The sequence below is a fragment of the Actinia tenebrosa genome, unplaced genomic scaffold, assembly GCF_029948245.1.
Source record: "Actinia tenebrosa isolate PJP-AT-01 unplaced genomic scaffold, QUT_ActTen_1.0 PGA_scaffold4__44_contigs__length_22323623, whole genome shotgun sequence".
NCBI lineage: Eukaryota > Metazoa > Cnidaria > Anthozoa > Actiniaria > Actiniidae > Actinia > Actinia tenebrosa.
In genome coordinates, this window is record NW_028292581.1 from 1,607,400 (window position 1) to 1,622,971 (window position 15,572).

A 15,572-nucleotide genomic window follows, 5' to 3' on the forward strand; every position below is an offset into this window, starting at 1 on the left:
TGGACCGAACCCACCCCTCCCCTCTCGTTAGTGAGGTCTGACGTACAGGGAGCTATGCGTCATATCCGGACTTTTTTTTGTCTGGATGTGTCGGAGGCTAACAGGAAGCTACTCACTCTTGTCAAGATATGGCTGCACGTGTTGGCTGACATGTTATTTTTTGACGTTTTAACTTTGTCTTTAGTAAGAGTAAGAGCTAAGATATGAGTGAAGACAAGACGTGTGTGGTTGGAAAACCAAGTCAGGTTTATTGTGATGTCTGCAATGTCTACATATCTTCAGGTAAAGTGTAAGTTTGAATTCGAAACCGCAGAGGACAGTAGCTTATAACCATTCCCCTCTATTAACTATGCTTATAAAAACAAGTTTATATCATCTAACTAGAGTTTTTAATATCTGTAGTTTCTGACTTAAAACACTTCAAACCTTTTTTTGCATTTGATAACAAGGATGTTATCAGCTTCCTTAACTAAAGACTGGCAAATGAACACTAGAACCCTAGACTTGCCAAGCAGTCCTTCAGAGCGAGAAAGGCAGCCATTTTTTCGCATAACACAGAGAGCCCAATTTTATAAAAGTCTTAGACGGAAATAAATTCCTAAAAAATGATTTTTAATGAAAATATTGGGTATACGGTCAAGAAAGTGTGCTAATTAATACAAACGAAAGGAAAAATTAAGCATTATTTACAGAAGAGGTCCATATATACAGCATCCATTGATTGCATGTGATGACATTATGGCTGCCATGCATGTTGATGCTAATTTAAGGAAGAGATTTCTCATTAGCATCCATTGTTTCTCACACCAAGATGGCCACAGGGAGTCAGGATGGCGTGGTGGTAAAATGCTCGCCTCTCACCTCTGAGGTCCAGGGTTCCCATCCCAGTCACCCCATGTGAGCTGAGTTGTTGGTTGGTTCTCTTTCTGACTCCAAGGGTTTTTCCCATCCACTGATTTTTCCTTCCTCGTCTCAAATTAACCTTTGCTAATTCAAACTGGTTAGAGCTGTGCTCTGGGGTCATACATGGACTGTATAGCGGCTGCCAGAGGCGTCTTCACATGCTTTCAGTTTGACCCCGTTGAGCTGCGCCACTACTGTACTTGCAGTGGTGATAAGCAATGGCAAGTTTTTTTGTTTTTTTTTATATACATATATATAAATTGTAGAGTTGTTTTATTCTGTATATAATGTGGACAAACTGCTAATCCAAGATTATGGACACTGAATCCATAGACCTTTTCAATTCTGATATAGCAAACATGGTACATTGTGGTGTAGCTTCAGAACAAACATCACACATTATGTGGGTGTACCATGACCCATTTTGAATATAAACTTTGTGCTATTTAAAATCATTTGAAATTCATTTCCATCACAGCATCATTGCTTGCAACTCACATCAAAGGCAAAAAGCACCAAAGTCTTCAGAAGGTACAAGAAGAACAAAGCAAAGCTGCGGCACTAAGTGTGTATGTAACTGGCTTAAAGTGCTCTGAAACAAATGAAGATGAAATGAGCACATTTTTCAGCTCTTTTGGAAAAGTCAAAAAAATCTACTTTGACAAAAATAAGGTTAGATATATTCCACAAATACTGGTATGTTATAAGTGTAATATATACTTTTTTAATTTATAAAATATTTTTGAACAATTATTTTGTGGGACCAGTTCTCCGTGCTCTGAACAGGTATGAACATGGTAGCCAGCCAATCAGCATGTGTATTATATCTTTTAAATATATATTTCTTAGAAAGACATGACCCAAGACTGTCTCCACCCACCCTCTAAACTAACATGTTATATTTAAACTATAGGGAGTTTATGCTATTGTAGAATTTGAAGATGAAAAGAGTGTTTCAGACATCTTAGAAAAAGAGGAGCCAATTATCTTTAAGGGAAAACACCTGAGGATAAAGAAAAGGACCTTTGCTAAACAAAAAACACTAGAAAAACAAGAGCCCAATAAAAGTCCTGAGCCCAACCCAAAGAAGAGAAAGAAACGTTATTCAAGTGAAACCAAAACTGCAGCTTTTTTACCAAAAGAATTAATCGATAAATTGAAGCAGCTTAACACAGTAAGTATAGCAATGCAATACTTTGACAATTTTTTAAAAAGATAACTGTGAATCACCCACCCTTCCCTTAGTTCATTTGTTGATTTATAATAATTTGTTTCATTAACCCTTTTATACATATTATAAGATAAGCCAGCAGATAGATCGGTTAATGAGTGAATTACGTCTGTCAGATGAAGACATGCAGCTTAGGTCACTAGTCTGCAAGGTCTTGGAAGAAGTCTTCAAGGAATTCTCTCCTTCAGTACAAGTAGTTCCTTATGGTTCATCGGCTAATGGCTTGGGCTGCAAGGGAACAGATCTGGATATGACAATCCTAACAGATAAAGACATAATAGAAGGTGAATTAGACACTAAAGACTCTGGTGCTGTAGTTGGACCAGAAACCAAGGGCTCCAATGTGTTTATGTTTGTAGTGAAGGTGCTAAAAAGTCTTGTACCTGGATGCTTTCATGTCATACCAATCTACTCTGCTAAGTGTCCTGTCATAAAGTTCACCCATCAGTCAAGTGGATTGTCATGTGATTTAACCATCAATAACAGGTGATTCTTGCCCTTATAAAGTTTAAGTGTTTATTGGACTTATCAGCACTCACCACTGGAAAGTTATTTTAGGATTTTCTTCAGTGAAAGTAGTATAGCAAGGGGCACCACTGCAGTCTTGTTCGGGGATGATCAGTGGATAATGTCCAGGCACTTAATATCCTTTTATAAAGCTACTGTAAATTACCTGGTGTAATGCTGCCTTTATTGGCTAAACACGCCAGCTGTTACCCAACATCATATGGTGACTTTGATCTACTTTAATGACCAAAAAACTCTCCTTTTCATACATGTGTATTTTATTGCTACCAATTTAGTAGGTCCATTTTCTTACCTTTTGCAAAGTCTGCCACCCTGTGAGACAAGAGACATTGACTTGGAGCAAGTCTACTCTCTTATGACAGAAGACGCTGCCAATATTTTATCATTCCTCAAGGACTAACATTTCACATTATGTTTTCAGACTTGGCATCCAAAATACTAAGCTTCTCAGGTGTTACATGGCACTAGATCCCAGGGTAGCTCAACTAGTGTATATCATAAGGGCCTGGGCCAAAACTCTAGGTATATCAGGAGGTGATAGTGGGCAGTTGACAAGCTATGCTCTGACGCTAATGGTTATTTACTTTCTTCAAACCACCAACCCTCCTGTGATTCCTTCCTTACAAAATATCTCTGGATGGCCAATGAATGCTGAGAAGATAAGTGGAGATGAAAAAGATAAAGGGAAAGATGTGCAGGACTGTTGCATTGATGGATGGGACTGTAGCTTCTTTGAAGACATAACCTTGCTATCTCCAAGCTTAAATAACAAGTCGGTTGGTAAGGACTAGTTTTTAAAACATGGTTTGCAACTTGCAATGACCACTTCAGGATGAATTTTTGCAGGGTGAGATTTTTGCAATATGATCATTACATGAGCATTGGACTGTTTTGTGGGAGGTTGTTGTTTAGGCCCCGACCAGACCAACACTCAGGGTCTAAAAATAACTGAGGAGGTGTTGCCTTTGTTATTACATCTGCAAATGGTTACATTCACGTGGCTGGGATTACTATGGTAATGGCCATCCTGTTCCTAATTAACTAGAGACATTAAAAGAGGACCACAAGTTTATCAGTTGAATTACTGTCAAGTGTTATCCTCTAGCTATAAACAAAGTTGATTTATTTTATTTTATTTTTATTGCAAGTTGCAAACTGCTGTCAACTAAACAAATTTTTGGTCATTCTCAACCTTTCCTATCACCCACAAAGCATTTCATTGGGACTTTCTTTATAAATAGCAAGAATAGTGGTATAAAGCTAGAGAGAAGGGGAAGGAAAAAAGGAGTCCTTTCCTCTTCCCATGCTTCATTGGGAATCGAGGGTGGCAGTGGTAATAAACTCGCCTCTCATCTCTGAGGTCCAAGTTCAATTCCTGGCCAAATCAGTGGCATCATGCAATTAGAAATTGTTAGGTCTCTTCCTAGATTCCAGTTTTGACCCAAGGTTCTCTGGTTTTCCTCTCACTTAAGAACCTAACATGCTAAATTTCAATTCGATCTGTAAGTTAATGTGAGTTAACCATGCCCTGACTTTGAACAGCCTAGAGGTTGTTTCAGGGTTCGATCTGTGATTTAACCATGTCCTGACTTTGAACAGCCCAGAGGTTGTTTCAGGGTTTGATCTGTGAGTTAACCATGTCCTGACTTTGAACAGCCCAGAGGTTGTTTCAGGGTTTGATCTGTGAGTTAACCATGCCCTGACTTTTAACAGCCCAGAGGTTGTTTCAGTGTTCTATCTGTGAGTTAACCATGCCCTGACTTCAATCAGCCCAGAGGTTGTTTCAGGGTAAGATATTCGCTTCTCATGAAAAACACTGATCAGACTTTGGCTACAGTTTCCCTTCCAATCTCTAATTTAAATCTAATATATATTTTTTACCTTGTTATCACAGAAAAACTTCTTGAAGAATTTTTTGACTTCTATGGTAATAAATTCGATTACGGCAATTGTGCAGTCAACATCCGGAAAGCTGAGAGATGTACCAACTTATCACTAGAAGATGAACTGCGGGAAATAGAAATGAAAAGAAAAAGTCTTGATCAGGCAAATAAAAATGTATCACTGAGTGAAGCTAGCATTGGATCTGGTATGACACTAGAAACAGCGGCGAATAAAAGAGACCTTGATCAACACTCTAGCCTAGCTGAACCAAATGAAGAAGACAAGCCCAAAGAGACAGGAACAATGTGGAAAATCACACCAATCTGTGTACAGGATCCATTTGAACTGACTCATAATGTAACTCAGAATATCGGGGTACCATCCCTGAAGAATATCATCCACTGTATGATGTATGGCTTTAGAGTATGTTCAACATTTCCATTAGATGGTCATCTCACAGAATCTGATCCAGGAATCGCAACCTTCTTCTCCAGCCCGACGACTAAGACTCCCACCAAAAGGAAAAAAAGAGAAGGCTACTCGTTCTCTGTATACTTGTGTGAGAAAAAAGCAATGGATGAGGAAGCCATACCAGCTGGTGGAATGGTTTGCTCAAGACATTCAAACCCAGAGGAACTATTCAATGCGTTTTGTAAATACTTGGAACATGATCTCCAAATCAGATGTGATTTGGAAGGTGATAGCGGTGATCAAGACTCGAGAGATCATTTCAGTGCAAGCTGTACTGCTTTAACCAATACATGGACGCACTGCAGAAGAGAGCGAAGAAAGTGTAAAAACAAAGATGACTTGTCCTTAGCAAGCGAGGAGGAAACCTTTCACCTCACTGTACCTGAGAGGTCCTTGTTACAAGATTCTGAACCAAAGCCACTCGACCCACCCCAATTCGAAGCACCTCCATCTCATAAAGAACAGGATAACAACAACCCTGTCCTTGTTTTTAAATTGATTCTCTCAGAAAAGAAAGATTCTTCAGGAGGAAAAAGCAGAGAGTGTGTTGTCAAACTGGAACATATTGATGGCACTGGGCTACAGACTTTTGAAAACTTTTACGCTTTTTTCAAAAAGCAAATACAAGCTCTTTTCACGTAGGATGTTTGGATATATAGATTTATCAATATATTTTGGATTATCCGCTTCAGTTGCAATAAGATGAGCAACAAAATCTTGCAGCTTGTCGCGCAACATTACTGCATTGTTTCAACTGTCGAATGCAACTGTTGCTTGTATTCGCGCACAATTCTTTGTTGCACGTAATAAAATCTCACGCCTCTCTTTGCAGCAAAGAAAATCGGTTGGGCGTTGCCTTGCAAGTTGCGCAATTACATAATCTAGTCAACACAATGAAAATATTGCGTGCGAAGCTGTACAATTTTTTTGCCCGAATACATTTGCTAACTGCTGGAAGAGCAAAGTATCACCATATGTGAAGCGGACGAGGTACAGACGTACCGTACTGTGCCGTTGTAACGGTACTAATCTGATTGACTGACGAGTCATTTTGAGTGTTGTCAGTCTGGTTCAACGTGTAGTCGTCAATTTTGCGCCATTAATGTTCAAACACGTTCTGCATGTGTCAATGATGGGTTGGTGTTGAGACTAAGTACAAGTTTTTTAGCGTAATACACGTGCGACCGCAGAGGACTGGAAACGAAAGCTGAAAAAGGACCGAACGCATTGTGCATATAAGTTGTGCGTTATAAGAAAGTGTTGATATGACAGTACACTAAAATGCCACATTTCATAAGCTTATAACATCACGCCATTAATATTAACGTTGAAGGCAGTTTTCACGGAATATTTTGTGTGCAACATTGCAAGGTAATTCACGAAACTACTTTGCTCCGTTACGTGCAAGATAACAAACACCAGGCAACATATCTGAATCTCTCCAAAAGATTTGATTAGTCATTCGTGAAGACTTGGATGCACAAGTGCTGCAACAAAATTGTAGAACACTTACGTTTATGGTTTTTTACAATTTTTTGTAACTCGGCCTGCGACTAGCCTCCTGCGTTGTAAGGAACTTCCGTAGTGTAGCATAGCTACAGTGTGAGGTTATATGCACACAGTTATTTATTTTAACAAACGATTGTGTGCGTATTAAAAGTGGCTTCTTATTTATCTGTTCCCCCTAACTGCCATAGTTAATGGAGCGGAATGGTTGGAAAACCTATTGTTCTATGTTTTTGTTCGTCTTTATCCATTGTTATATGACGTTGACCGTGCACAGTGAAGGAAAAGCTGCTCCATTTGTTCACAGTATTAGGGAATATAAAAGTTTTTTCCCCTTAAAAATCGTTCTAAAATATGTATTATTTGTTAATTAATCCTATATGATTAATATAGATTGTTTATTGAAAATGAAATTGCTCTTTTTCATGCTTTCTTATTTATCATCTAGTAACTTAACTGTATATGCGCGGAAATATTTATCCGCATAGTTTGTGGTCATGCAATGAAAGTTTTCACTTTCAAAGTGTTCACACATGAAAATAATAAGGAAATGAGTATTTTCAGCCATACTTGCTTTGGTTCATTGTGCACCCTCAGTAACACGTGATGGTACGATTCAACATCAAAGGCAAAACAATAGCTTTGTTCTATGGAGTTTCCAAACCATTCCGCTCCATTAACTAAGCCCTAAGTATATATATATATATATATATACGATGCTCTTATAAAAGGTGTATTATTTCCTGTGTTCCTTCAAAACCAAAAGCCTGAAGCATGAATCCTTTAAAAAACCCACACTCTTTCACTTCTTAAAGTGAAATTGAAAAAGATTTTTAGATCATAATTATGACTTAGACTGAAAGTCTTAAAAGATTCGGTTTCTGTTCTGTACTAAAAGTAAACATTTCTGGTGACCTAGTTGATGGATCTTATCCTATAGTACAGCAAAAGAGTTACATTCAGTGGATAGATCAGTATCAGTTTTGTTCACTCTTTAAGCAATGGTTATGTTTAGTGAGCATCATTGTTTCAAGGTTGAAGTCAATAAAAGTTTTGTTCAAAGGTCTTATCAATAAACCTGTAAAACAACCCAGACTTTGGAAAGTGTTACTTGCATCATTCCTCGTTGGAATCATTTTTGTTCTGTTGGGGAGGGAAAGCAGTGGCATTTTGGGAAAGTCATAAAACAGGGACAATACTTGTAGTCATGATAATGCAGGGTATATGTGATAGAGGGAGGTGTGTTACATTTGTTTCACTAAACACCCTGCTTAATATTAATTGAAAATAAAATAGAGTACAAACACTATAAGTGTGCAACATAAATACCACTAAAAACCGCTAAATTATGCTAATCCTAGTGTTTTCTATTGTTTAATTAGCACTATTTACTACTAAATAGTGCAAAGTGTTGCACACTTTTAGTGTTCGTACTCTACAGTCTGTCAGCACCAAAAATTAAAACCATTATCAACAATGAAAACATCTTTATTTTAAACTTTCAATCCAAACTTCAAAAACCTCAATACATTTTTCAAACATGCATTTATCTGAAGAATTGTTCATTTTTCTTATTTAATATTCCTAAATATACATTTGCATTGTGAACTGGAATTATAATGTTCTGGCCCAACATAGCTTCATATAACAAAAGCTTGTCGTGCAAATATTCATAAATTTGATAATACAAATTAGAGTGGTTTTCAAAAACCTGTGAAACAAAGTGTAATAACTAAGGTGTAATAAATTGTAATACAATGAAAACCAAATAGAAAATCAAAAGAAAATGCGGACAATAAAGTGTATTGAAGTGTTATACACTAAAGTGTATTTCACAGGTTTTTGAAAAGTACTCTATGATTTTTACTTGATTTAAATTGTGAGAAATATTCCTTATTAGTACATCTGTCTGTCAAGGTGTTTGAATCATCTCTCAGCATTGAACATTAACTATTTAAGTGGTATACGAGTGGTATATTATACAGGTGGTATATTATGTGAGTGGCATATCATGCAAGTGGTATATTATACAGGTGGTATATTAGGTGAGTGGTATATCATGCAAGTGGTATACGAGTGGTATATTATACAGGTGGTATATTATGTGAGTGGTAAATCATGCAAGTGGTATACGAGTAACCTTGAGTAACCTTGACAAAGTAATTCAAAAGAAAACAATGGAATTAATTATTTATTATTATTATTTATTGTTGTTCTACCCCACCCTGGTGCTTTCACATTGGAGTAACAGAGGAGGTTCATATGTCGTGCACTACTGCACCCCAATAAAGATTCATGTATATGAGCTCCTTGGTAGTACACTAACCCCTACCCCACCCTGATGCTTGCACATTGGAGTAACAGAAGAGGTTCATATGTCCTGCACTACTGCACCCCAATAAAGATTCATGTATATGAGCTCCTTGGTAGTACACCAACCCCTACCCCACCCTGGTGCTTGCACATTGGAGTTACAAATGTCCATTTGTCTGCCTGAGGATCATAACATTCAACTGTGTTTAGGTTGGTCAGTCCATCATACCCTCCAATAGCATACAATCGTCCACCAAGGGTTACCACAGACACTCGACTACGTCGACTTTTCATTGGTGTAGTTAATTTCCATTGTCCAGTGTTTGGATCATAACACTCAACAGTGTTAAGAAAGGCACTTCCATCATATCCACCACAGACATATATACAACCATTAAGTATGGACACGCCCACTCGGCATCGCCTCATGTTCATGGATTGACCAACACTCCATTTATTTGTCTGAGGGTCATATATCTCAACTGTATTGAAAATAGAGAGTCCATTATGCCCACCAATGACATACAACTTGCCGTTCAGTTCAGTTACACCTGACGCACTACGTAGTGTACTCATAGAGGTGAGGAAACTCCAAGTATTTGTCTTGGGTGAATAACATTCCATGGTGCTCAGAGAGATGTGCCCATCATAGCCTCCAACAACATATATCTTGTCATTCATAACAGTTGCACCAAGGGCACTGCGGCGGGTATTCATGGGTGTGGTCGGGATCCATTTTCCAACTAAAGGGTCATAATGCTCGACTGTACTCAGCCTTCTGTGGCCATCAAACCCTCCTAGGGCATATAGTTTCATCCCTAGAACAGCAACACCCACTCTTGTTCTTAAGGAATTCATTCCATCTGCAGGAGACCACTGTCCTGTTATTGGATCATATGTCTCAACTGTAGATAAAGCTTCCCCAGAGGAATTAAGCCCCCCAATAGCAAATATAATCCCAGCTGCTTCGCTGCACTTTCTTGGTCGGGTCCTTGGTGACTGTAGGATTGAACGTCTTTCTGGCAACAAGAGGAAGTCTTTAGCTTCATCAACCAGATCTCTACAGGAAAAGTTGTTTTTCACGAGATCATTAGCGGCAATATGGTCACACAGGTACTGTGGTCTAATCAGAGGTAGGCGAACGTTTTTAAGGAGCTCAGGTAGAAAGTCTTTCCTTTCGTCCACTTCTTTCTGGGTCCATGATAACACAGCTTCAAAGACTTCCTCTTCTGTACGAACATTTAGCTCATCACTTGAGATCAAAGCAAGTAGTTCATCTGGATCGAGCCTTAGAAACTCTTCACTCTTAGATACGTCTGAGAAATTCTTCATGGCGAAAACACCGGCAGCTTCAACGAGATCACCGCAGCAAAAAGTATCAGCAAAACTTCTAATGCCTAGACAATTACTAGGATGAAGAACTCGGTGAAGGAACTCAACACACGCCTGCTTTACACTAGTTAACTGAAGCAAATTAGAAGCACACATTAAGTTCTGTACATTGTCAACTGTAATCTCTGTCCTCCCTGAATAACAGAAATTAATAACTTCTTCCAAAGCTGAAAATTCAACTCCATGAATGGTGACTTCGTCGAGTCGACTTTCCAGCATGTCGCCCGTAAACATGGCATTAAAATATAGACTCGCGGCCGCTAAAACAACGCGGTGGCATTTTACTCGTTGTTCTCCTACTATTAGGGTAATGTCACACAGTTTTCCTTCGCTTCTTAGGACATTTAAGCAGGAAAATACATGGGAAGGAAACTCCGGAACACAAAACACAACACCATCTTCCGAAGCCATCTTGGTTATGACCAGCACCTGGGCGTCACGTGACTTCTAGTGGTCGTTGCCTAACAACCAAACTTTGTGAAAAAATAATTCGCAAAAATGAAAATAAATATTGGAATAACTGGGAAAATAACTGCAGGTGTTAAACAGTATTTAAAATAAACCCAATTCTCTTGACAACTGGTGGGAAGTGTTCAATCTATTCTGTTTTAAACTGCAAAAAGCATTTATTTCATGCCTTGGACTGGTTTCCTGGACAACTACCAAGATGAGTGTGATTCAATGAACTGTTTGGTCTCTCAAAAAGAGTACTTGATTGCCAGACAATGAAAAAATGCCAGAAAGGAGCCTGATTTTGAATCAATAATAGTTTATTTTGACATGATAATATCATTATTAGTTCAGATCTTATCCAAAGGTGGAGGGGAGGGTCAAGCTCTCATTCTGTAATCCAGACTTCGTGACTAGGTTTCTGGATTACTAAAATTTACAAAATAAGGAAAAAATGGTCCATTATAAACTTTGCACTGAGAAACGATTGAGATTAATTTGTTTGACTCATTACAACTGTGATATGGTATTAACAGTACACATACTAGTACCAGGGGATGTCACTTTAGACAGGGTTCATGCCGAGGTATCCACTTAATATTCAAGGATTATTCAAGGACCTAAAAATTGTTTTACAAGGAGTATGTTCAGCTAACCAAGCCATGTTTTACACATTGTTTGCACATGGCTGACTTTCAGGCATTTTCGAGTACCCCTCATAAAAGGGAAGTAACATCTGGTTGATATTGTATCTTGCATATAGTTGTAGGTCAATCAACATGGAAACATATCAAAACATTTTGGATAACTAGATCTATTTCAGAACCATGCAAGTAACAATCAAAGCAGAAATTCAATGAGTTTTGAAGCATTTTATCTAAAATCGTAAAATGCAAGAGTTTCTCAAGTACCCTTGAAAACGAGAATTAAATTCAAAGAGTTTTCAAGGAGTTTAAGAAGTACTAGCACCAACCCTGTTTATCTGGACCATTTCACTTTATTTTTGTACCACCCCTCCCATTATTGATGGCTGTCATTTTTTTCTTCAAATCTCCAAAAATAATAATGAAAATTGAAATAAGGATTCAACATGTCTTTATAAAAACATGTATGAGTATGACTGTAATACAGAAAATGTCATCAATCCTTCTCCTCCTTCAGCTTTTTCTTTTTCTTCTTTTTTTTTTCTTTTTTCTCACTAGTTAAACTAACATCTAATTTCTCATGTTTCTTGTCTTCCACCAATGCTTCTAGCTGTAGTTCATTGACTATAGCTGTAAGGGCACTAGATTCTTTTAAAGCTTTTTTCTTTGTAGATGCTAGTTCTTCTTCTGTAAACTCCTGTTTTCTTTTCTTGCTCTTCATGTCCATTTTCTCATCTGTGGATGAATCCTCATTTTTGATCATAATATCAGATTTTTCTTTCATGCTACTAGTCTTCTTTTTCTCTTCCTTATCACCAGTATCAGTAATTATTGTATCATCTTCCTTATTAAGTTTCTTGGCTCTTTTCTTTCTAAACTTCTTTTTCTTTTCATTTAATTTTTCAGTTCTTTTCTCCCCTGACCCGCCACCTCCACAAGTAACTTCAACATTAATCTTTCTTCCTCCTATTGTACTGTGATGGAGGTTGAGAGCTTTCTGTAAGGAAACAATTGTTAAATCAAGGTTAGAAAGTAAGAAACAAGTTACATGCTATACTAAGTGTGGATTATTTACGAACTGCCCATGCATCATTCTACTTTCTCTCTTTTCTCACTGACAAACTAGATTATAATACTGGTATTACAAGAGACTGATAGTAGCAGGATTTATAAAATACTAATTTTAATCAATTTAGCAGTCGTCCAGAAAGCAAGTTTCTTGCCTTGTGACTCATAAGATACAGTATATGGGTACAGTGCATTTTTTGCAGTAACACTTTTATAAGAATGCTTGCTATTTACCACATTTTCATTATTATTCATATTCATACCTTATAGCTTGTAATGTTGTCTAACTCAAGGAATCCACAGCCTTTAGAGGACCCTGTGTCTTTCTTTGTCAACAACCGAAAATCAACATTTCCTGAAAGTGAACAATATTGTAGATTACTGTAACATGATTAGAGTAGTAAAAAAAGTTAAAGGTAAACTATATTTAATGTTGGTAGTTCCTTCAACTATGTGGCTGACCAGTATCCCAGGGGCCGACAGTGTGAGACTTTATCCCATATTTCCATCAGTGCTCTGTTTTAAGAGTATTCAAAGCTGAATCTACAGGGAGTTGAAACAAACGTGGAGACCCTAAGGATCAAACATTGGACCTCTAGCTTTAAAGCACACTAACTAACTGAGCTATGCTTATTCCTAGAGGCAGATTTCCTGGGGCAAGAAAGTAGTAGTGATTGTTTTCAAAATTCAAACTCACCAGCACATCTGAAATGCTGCACGATATCTTCCTTTGTGACGTCAAAAGGCAGATTTCCTGGGCCAAGAAAGTGATCATTAGCTAGCACTAAGCAGTGATCATGACACAAATATAGCAAAATAATAAAAAATATAATCCATGTAAAAGCTAAAAACACAGCAACTGCCTACATGAAAGCGTCATTCACAAGGGTATCATATTATTATTCCCTAAGTGTAATGCATTCTGGAAATTTGGCTTATTGTATAGTTCCAGAAATTATTCATCCCCCCTCCCTCTCCTCCCCCCCCCCCCCCCCCCCCCCCCCCACACACACATGCACAGAGGAATTCGGAATTTCGTGGGGTAGAGGGGGATCTGAAAAAGAATTCCTCCGTGGGGATGATTTCTGGAACTGCACATTCATATATACTATAGGGCTTTTAAGTTGTGACGTATTTCCGGGTCCAATCACACAAAAGATCTCTAAAATCTTGCTACAACTTATTCCCAGGATTTATTCTCTATCTTCAACAATAATTAGATATACGAACTGTAAATCCTGCTATAAAGAAGAAAAAAATGTCATTAAGTTTTACCCAGAAGTGGTTTTTTCGTTTGAATTACATCACACTTAAGAGCTATATTATCGTAGCAATCTTACCTACAAAAATAATATATCTATTTTTTGTTTTATTCTCTTCTTGTTCATCTGGTGGTTTGGAGTCTGTTGGTGTTATTGGAGGAAGTTTCTTTGGTTTATGGCTTTCCTTGACTGAAAGTAAAAAGTATCACCATAAATTTATGTAGGTATTCATATTGAACATAAAATTCAGACATTTATTCAAGCTCTTTAATCTCAAAGGTTTTGTTTCATACTGCTGTAGTCATAGTTTTGACCCCATGTTTTGACTAACCTTTTTTAGGTTCGATACTCGCATCATCCTCTTTTTCAGACCTGGGATCCTCTGGTTTATGTTGTTTCCACCACCTAAAATAAAACAATCAATAATTTCATTGATATGTTTTAACGAAGTTTCACAAGTAAGTGATTCTTCCTTAAAGTTGTTGGTTGAAAAAGGAAAGTTTGAAGATGCATGGTTCAGATACTCACTGTATTCTCCTTAATTTACGAGGATTTGAAGACATATCAATAGAATTCTGAATACCTATGTGCTTAATAAACACACTGGACCGGTTAAATGAGAATAAAAGCCTGATATTTTAATAAAAGTGAAGAAAAAGCTAAGAATTCGTAAAAACACGTTTATTCATCCGCCATGTTGAATTTGAACTTTAAGTGCATGCTGGGAATACTAGTGTTGGGATCGCTGTGTCATTTTTAAACCGTTGATTATTATGGAACTTGCAAAGATCGCTTGCAAAGTAATTGTCGTTGCATTTCTCCCTTTGCTCTCATTATATTTGATGCGTTTGTGGCTTTGCATGATTTTCTTAACGTAATGCTGACAATACTTTCTAACCCAAAAAATAGTACTATAATATAAAGTTTCTACGCGCATCTAAGATTTCAAAGACACGTCTGATGATAAGTAGGGCGTTTCACTAGATTCATACCAAAGGGTTAATAGCACGCATCCCTAGGCTAAAAGGGGATTTTCTACTGGTTTTATACTGAGATAGCGAACGTAGTGCATCATGGTCATCATGCCTTATATGGTGCTTGTTTGTACCGAAGCTAGACCACAATACATCCTGTTTATCGAACTCATGAAAACTTCTATGTCAAGGCACATGGACCAGGAACCCTACAGCCCGATGTAATGAACTACAATGCACATTACAGGTATTCAAAGTGTAAGGAGCTATGTTTGGGTTATATTTAACAATTTATTCGGTAAATATCACCATAATCACTGAGTCCTGAGGGGAATAATTGTTTTAGTATAATTTTAGACTTGAATATCAGAGAAAAGTCGAAACTAGGATAAAAAAAGTTTTAGTATTACTTCTGGCAAACTTCGGAAAACTTCATAATCACCGCTCTAGCAGTGATTGTCATCTCAGAATCACTGGACGCTCGACCAATCACAGCGCGAGAAACTCTATATTCAACTCTAAGATTACACTAAGTATATATACATACATACTGGTCAATAATTCCGTCGATTAATTGGAAAGAAGAGAAAGAAGGACTAAAGATTGGTTAAAAAAAAGTGATAAAGAGATTATATTGAAAGACATCAGGACAAGACTTCCCGTTTTCCTAAACCTGACAGCAGAAAGAAATGAAACTCAATGGCCTTATAGCACCTGCGCTCAAAGTACACTACATTGATCAACAACTTGTACGATATTCGATAACCTTTCTTTTTATTCCAACAAATGAAATTTCAATAAATATTTTTTTTATATCCCTTGTGCTGCATATTAGTGTGCGTATTTTACACTCGTGGCTATTTACATGACAAGAAGTTGTTATTATTTTAGCATCCAAGCAAAACTCTTCGTTGCATTAGTCTCCATTGAAGAAAGTAATCCTGTT

At 37.4% G+C, this 15,572-nt stretch overlaps 3 protein-coding genes across 3 annotated transcripts; 1 reads left to right on the forward strand and 2 right to left on the reverse strand.

Moving 5' to 3' along the window:
• The first annotated feature begins 107 nt into the window (after positions 1–107).
• Positions 108–7,618, forward strand: LOC116299443 (speckle targeted PIP5K1A-regulated poly(A) polymerase). Its single transcript, XM_031708106.2, has 6 exons — positions 108–282; positions 1,382–1,575; positions 1,817–2,077; positions 2,205–2,620; positions 3,084–3,442; positions 4,557–7,618. The coding sequence occupies exons 1-6, from the start codon at positions 204–206 to the stop codon at positions 5,657–5,659; spliced, it is 2,412 nt and encodes an 803-aa protein (XP_031563966.2). The 5' UTR covers positions 108–203; the 3' UTR covers positions 5,660–7,618.
• A 372-nt stretch (positions 7,619–7,990) lies between these two features.
• Positions 7,991–10,639, reverse strand: LOC116299387 (kelch-like protein 18). The gene has a single exon (XM_031708045.2). It carries the CDS (start codon positions 10,637–10,639, stop codon positions 8,930–8,932), a length of 1,710 nt encoding a protein of 569 aa, XP_031563905.1. The 3' UTR covers positions 7,991–8,929.
• A 341-nt stretch (positions 10,640–10,980) lies between these two features.
• On the reverse strand, positions 10,981–14,349 carry LOC116299397 (uncharacterized). The gene is made up of 6 exons (XM_031708057.2): positions 14,181–14,349; positions 13,984–14,057; positions 13,731–13,841; positions 13,088–13,144; positions 12,654–12,745; positions 10,981–12,319 (listed from the first exon to the last, which is right to left on the reverse strand). Exons 1-6 carry the CDS (start codon positions 14,213–14,215, stop codon positions 11,819–11,821), a joined length of 870 nt encoding a protein of 289 aa, XP_031563917.2. The 5' UTR covers positions 14,216–14,349; the 3' UTR covers positions 10,981–11,818.
• Between the last annotated feature and the right edge of the window lie 1,223 nt (positions 14,350–15,572).

Bases quoted from the DNA above. Each gene is read 5' to 3' on its own strand.
- LOC116299443 (XM_031708106.2), top strand. From the start codon at position 204: ATGAGTGAAGACAAGACGTGTGTGGTTGGAAAACCAAGTCAGGTTTAT. The intron at 1,576-1,816 runs GTTAGATATATT...TTTAAACTATAG, and splicing joins TCTACTTTGACAAAAATAAG to GGAGTTTATGCTATTGTAGA. The intron at 2,621-3,083 runs GTGATTCTTGCC...TTATGTTTTCAG, and splicing joins GATTTAACCATCAATAACAG to ACTTGGCATCCAAAATACTA.
- LOC116299387 (XM_031708045.2), bottom strand. From the start codon at position 10,639: ATGGCTTCGGAAGATGGTGTTGTGTTTTGTGTTCCGGAGTTTCCTTCC.
- LOC116299397 (XM_031708057.2), bottom strand. From the start codon at position 14,215: ATGTCTTCAAATCCTCGTAAATTAAGGAGAATACA. The intron at 13,842-13,983 runs GTTAGTCAAAAC...TTTTACTTTCAG, and splicing joins GAGTATCGAACCTAAAAAAG to TCAAGGAAAGCCATAAACCA. The intron at 12,320-12,653 runs GTATGAATATGA...GTTTCCTTACAG, and splicing joins ACAACATTACAAGCTATAAG to AAAGCTCTCAACCTCCATCA.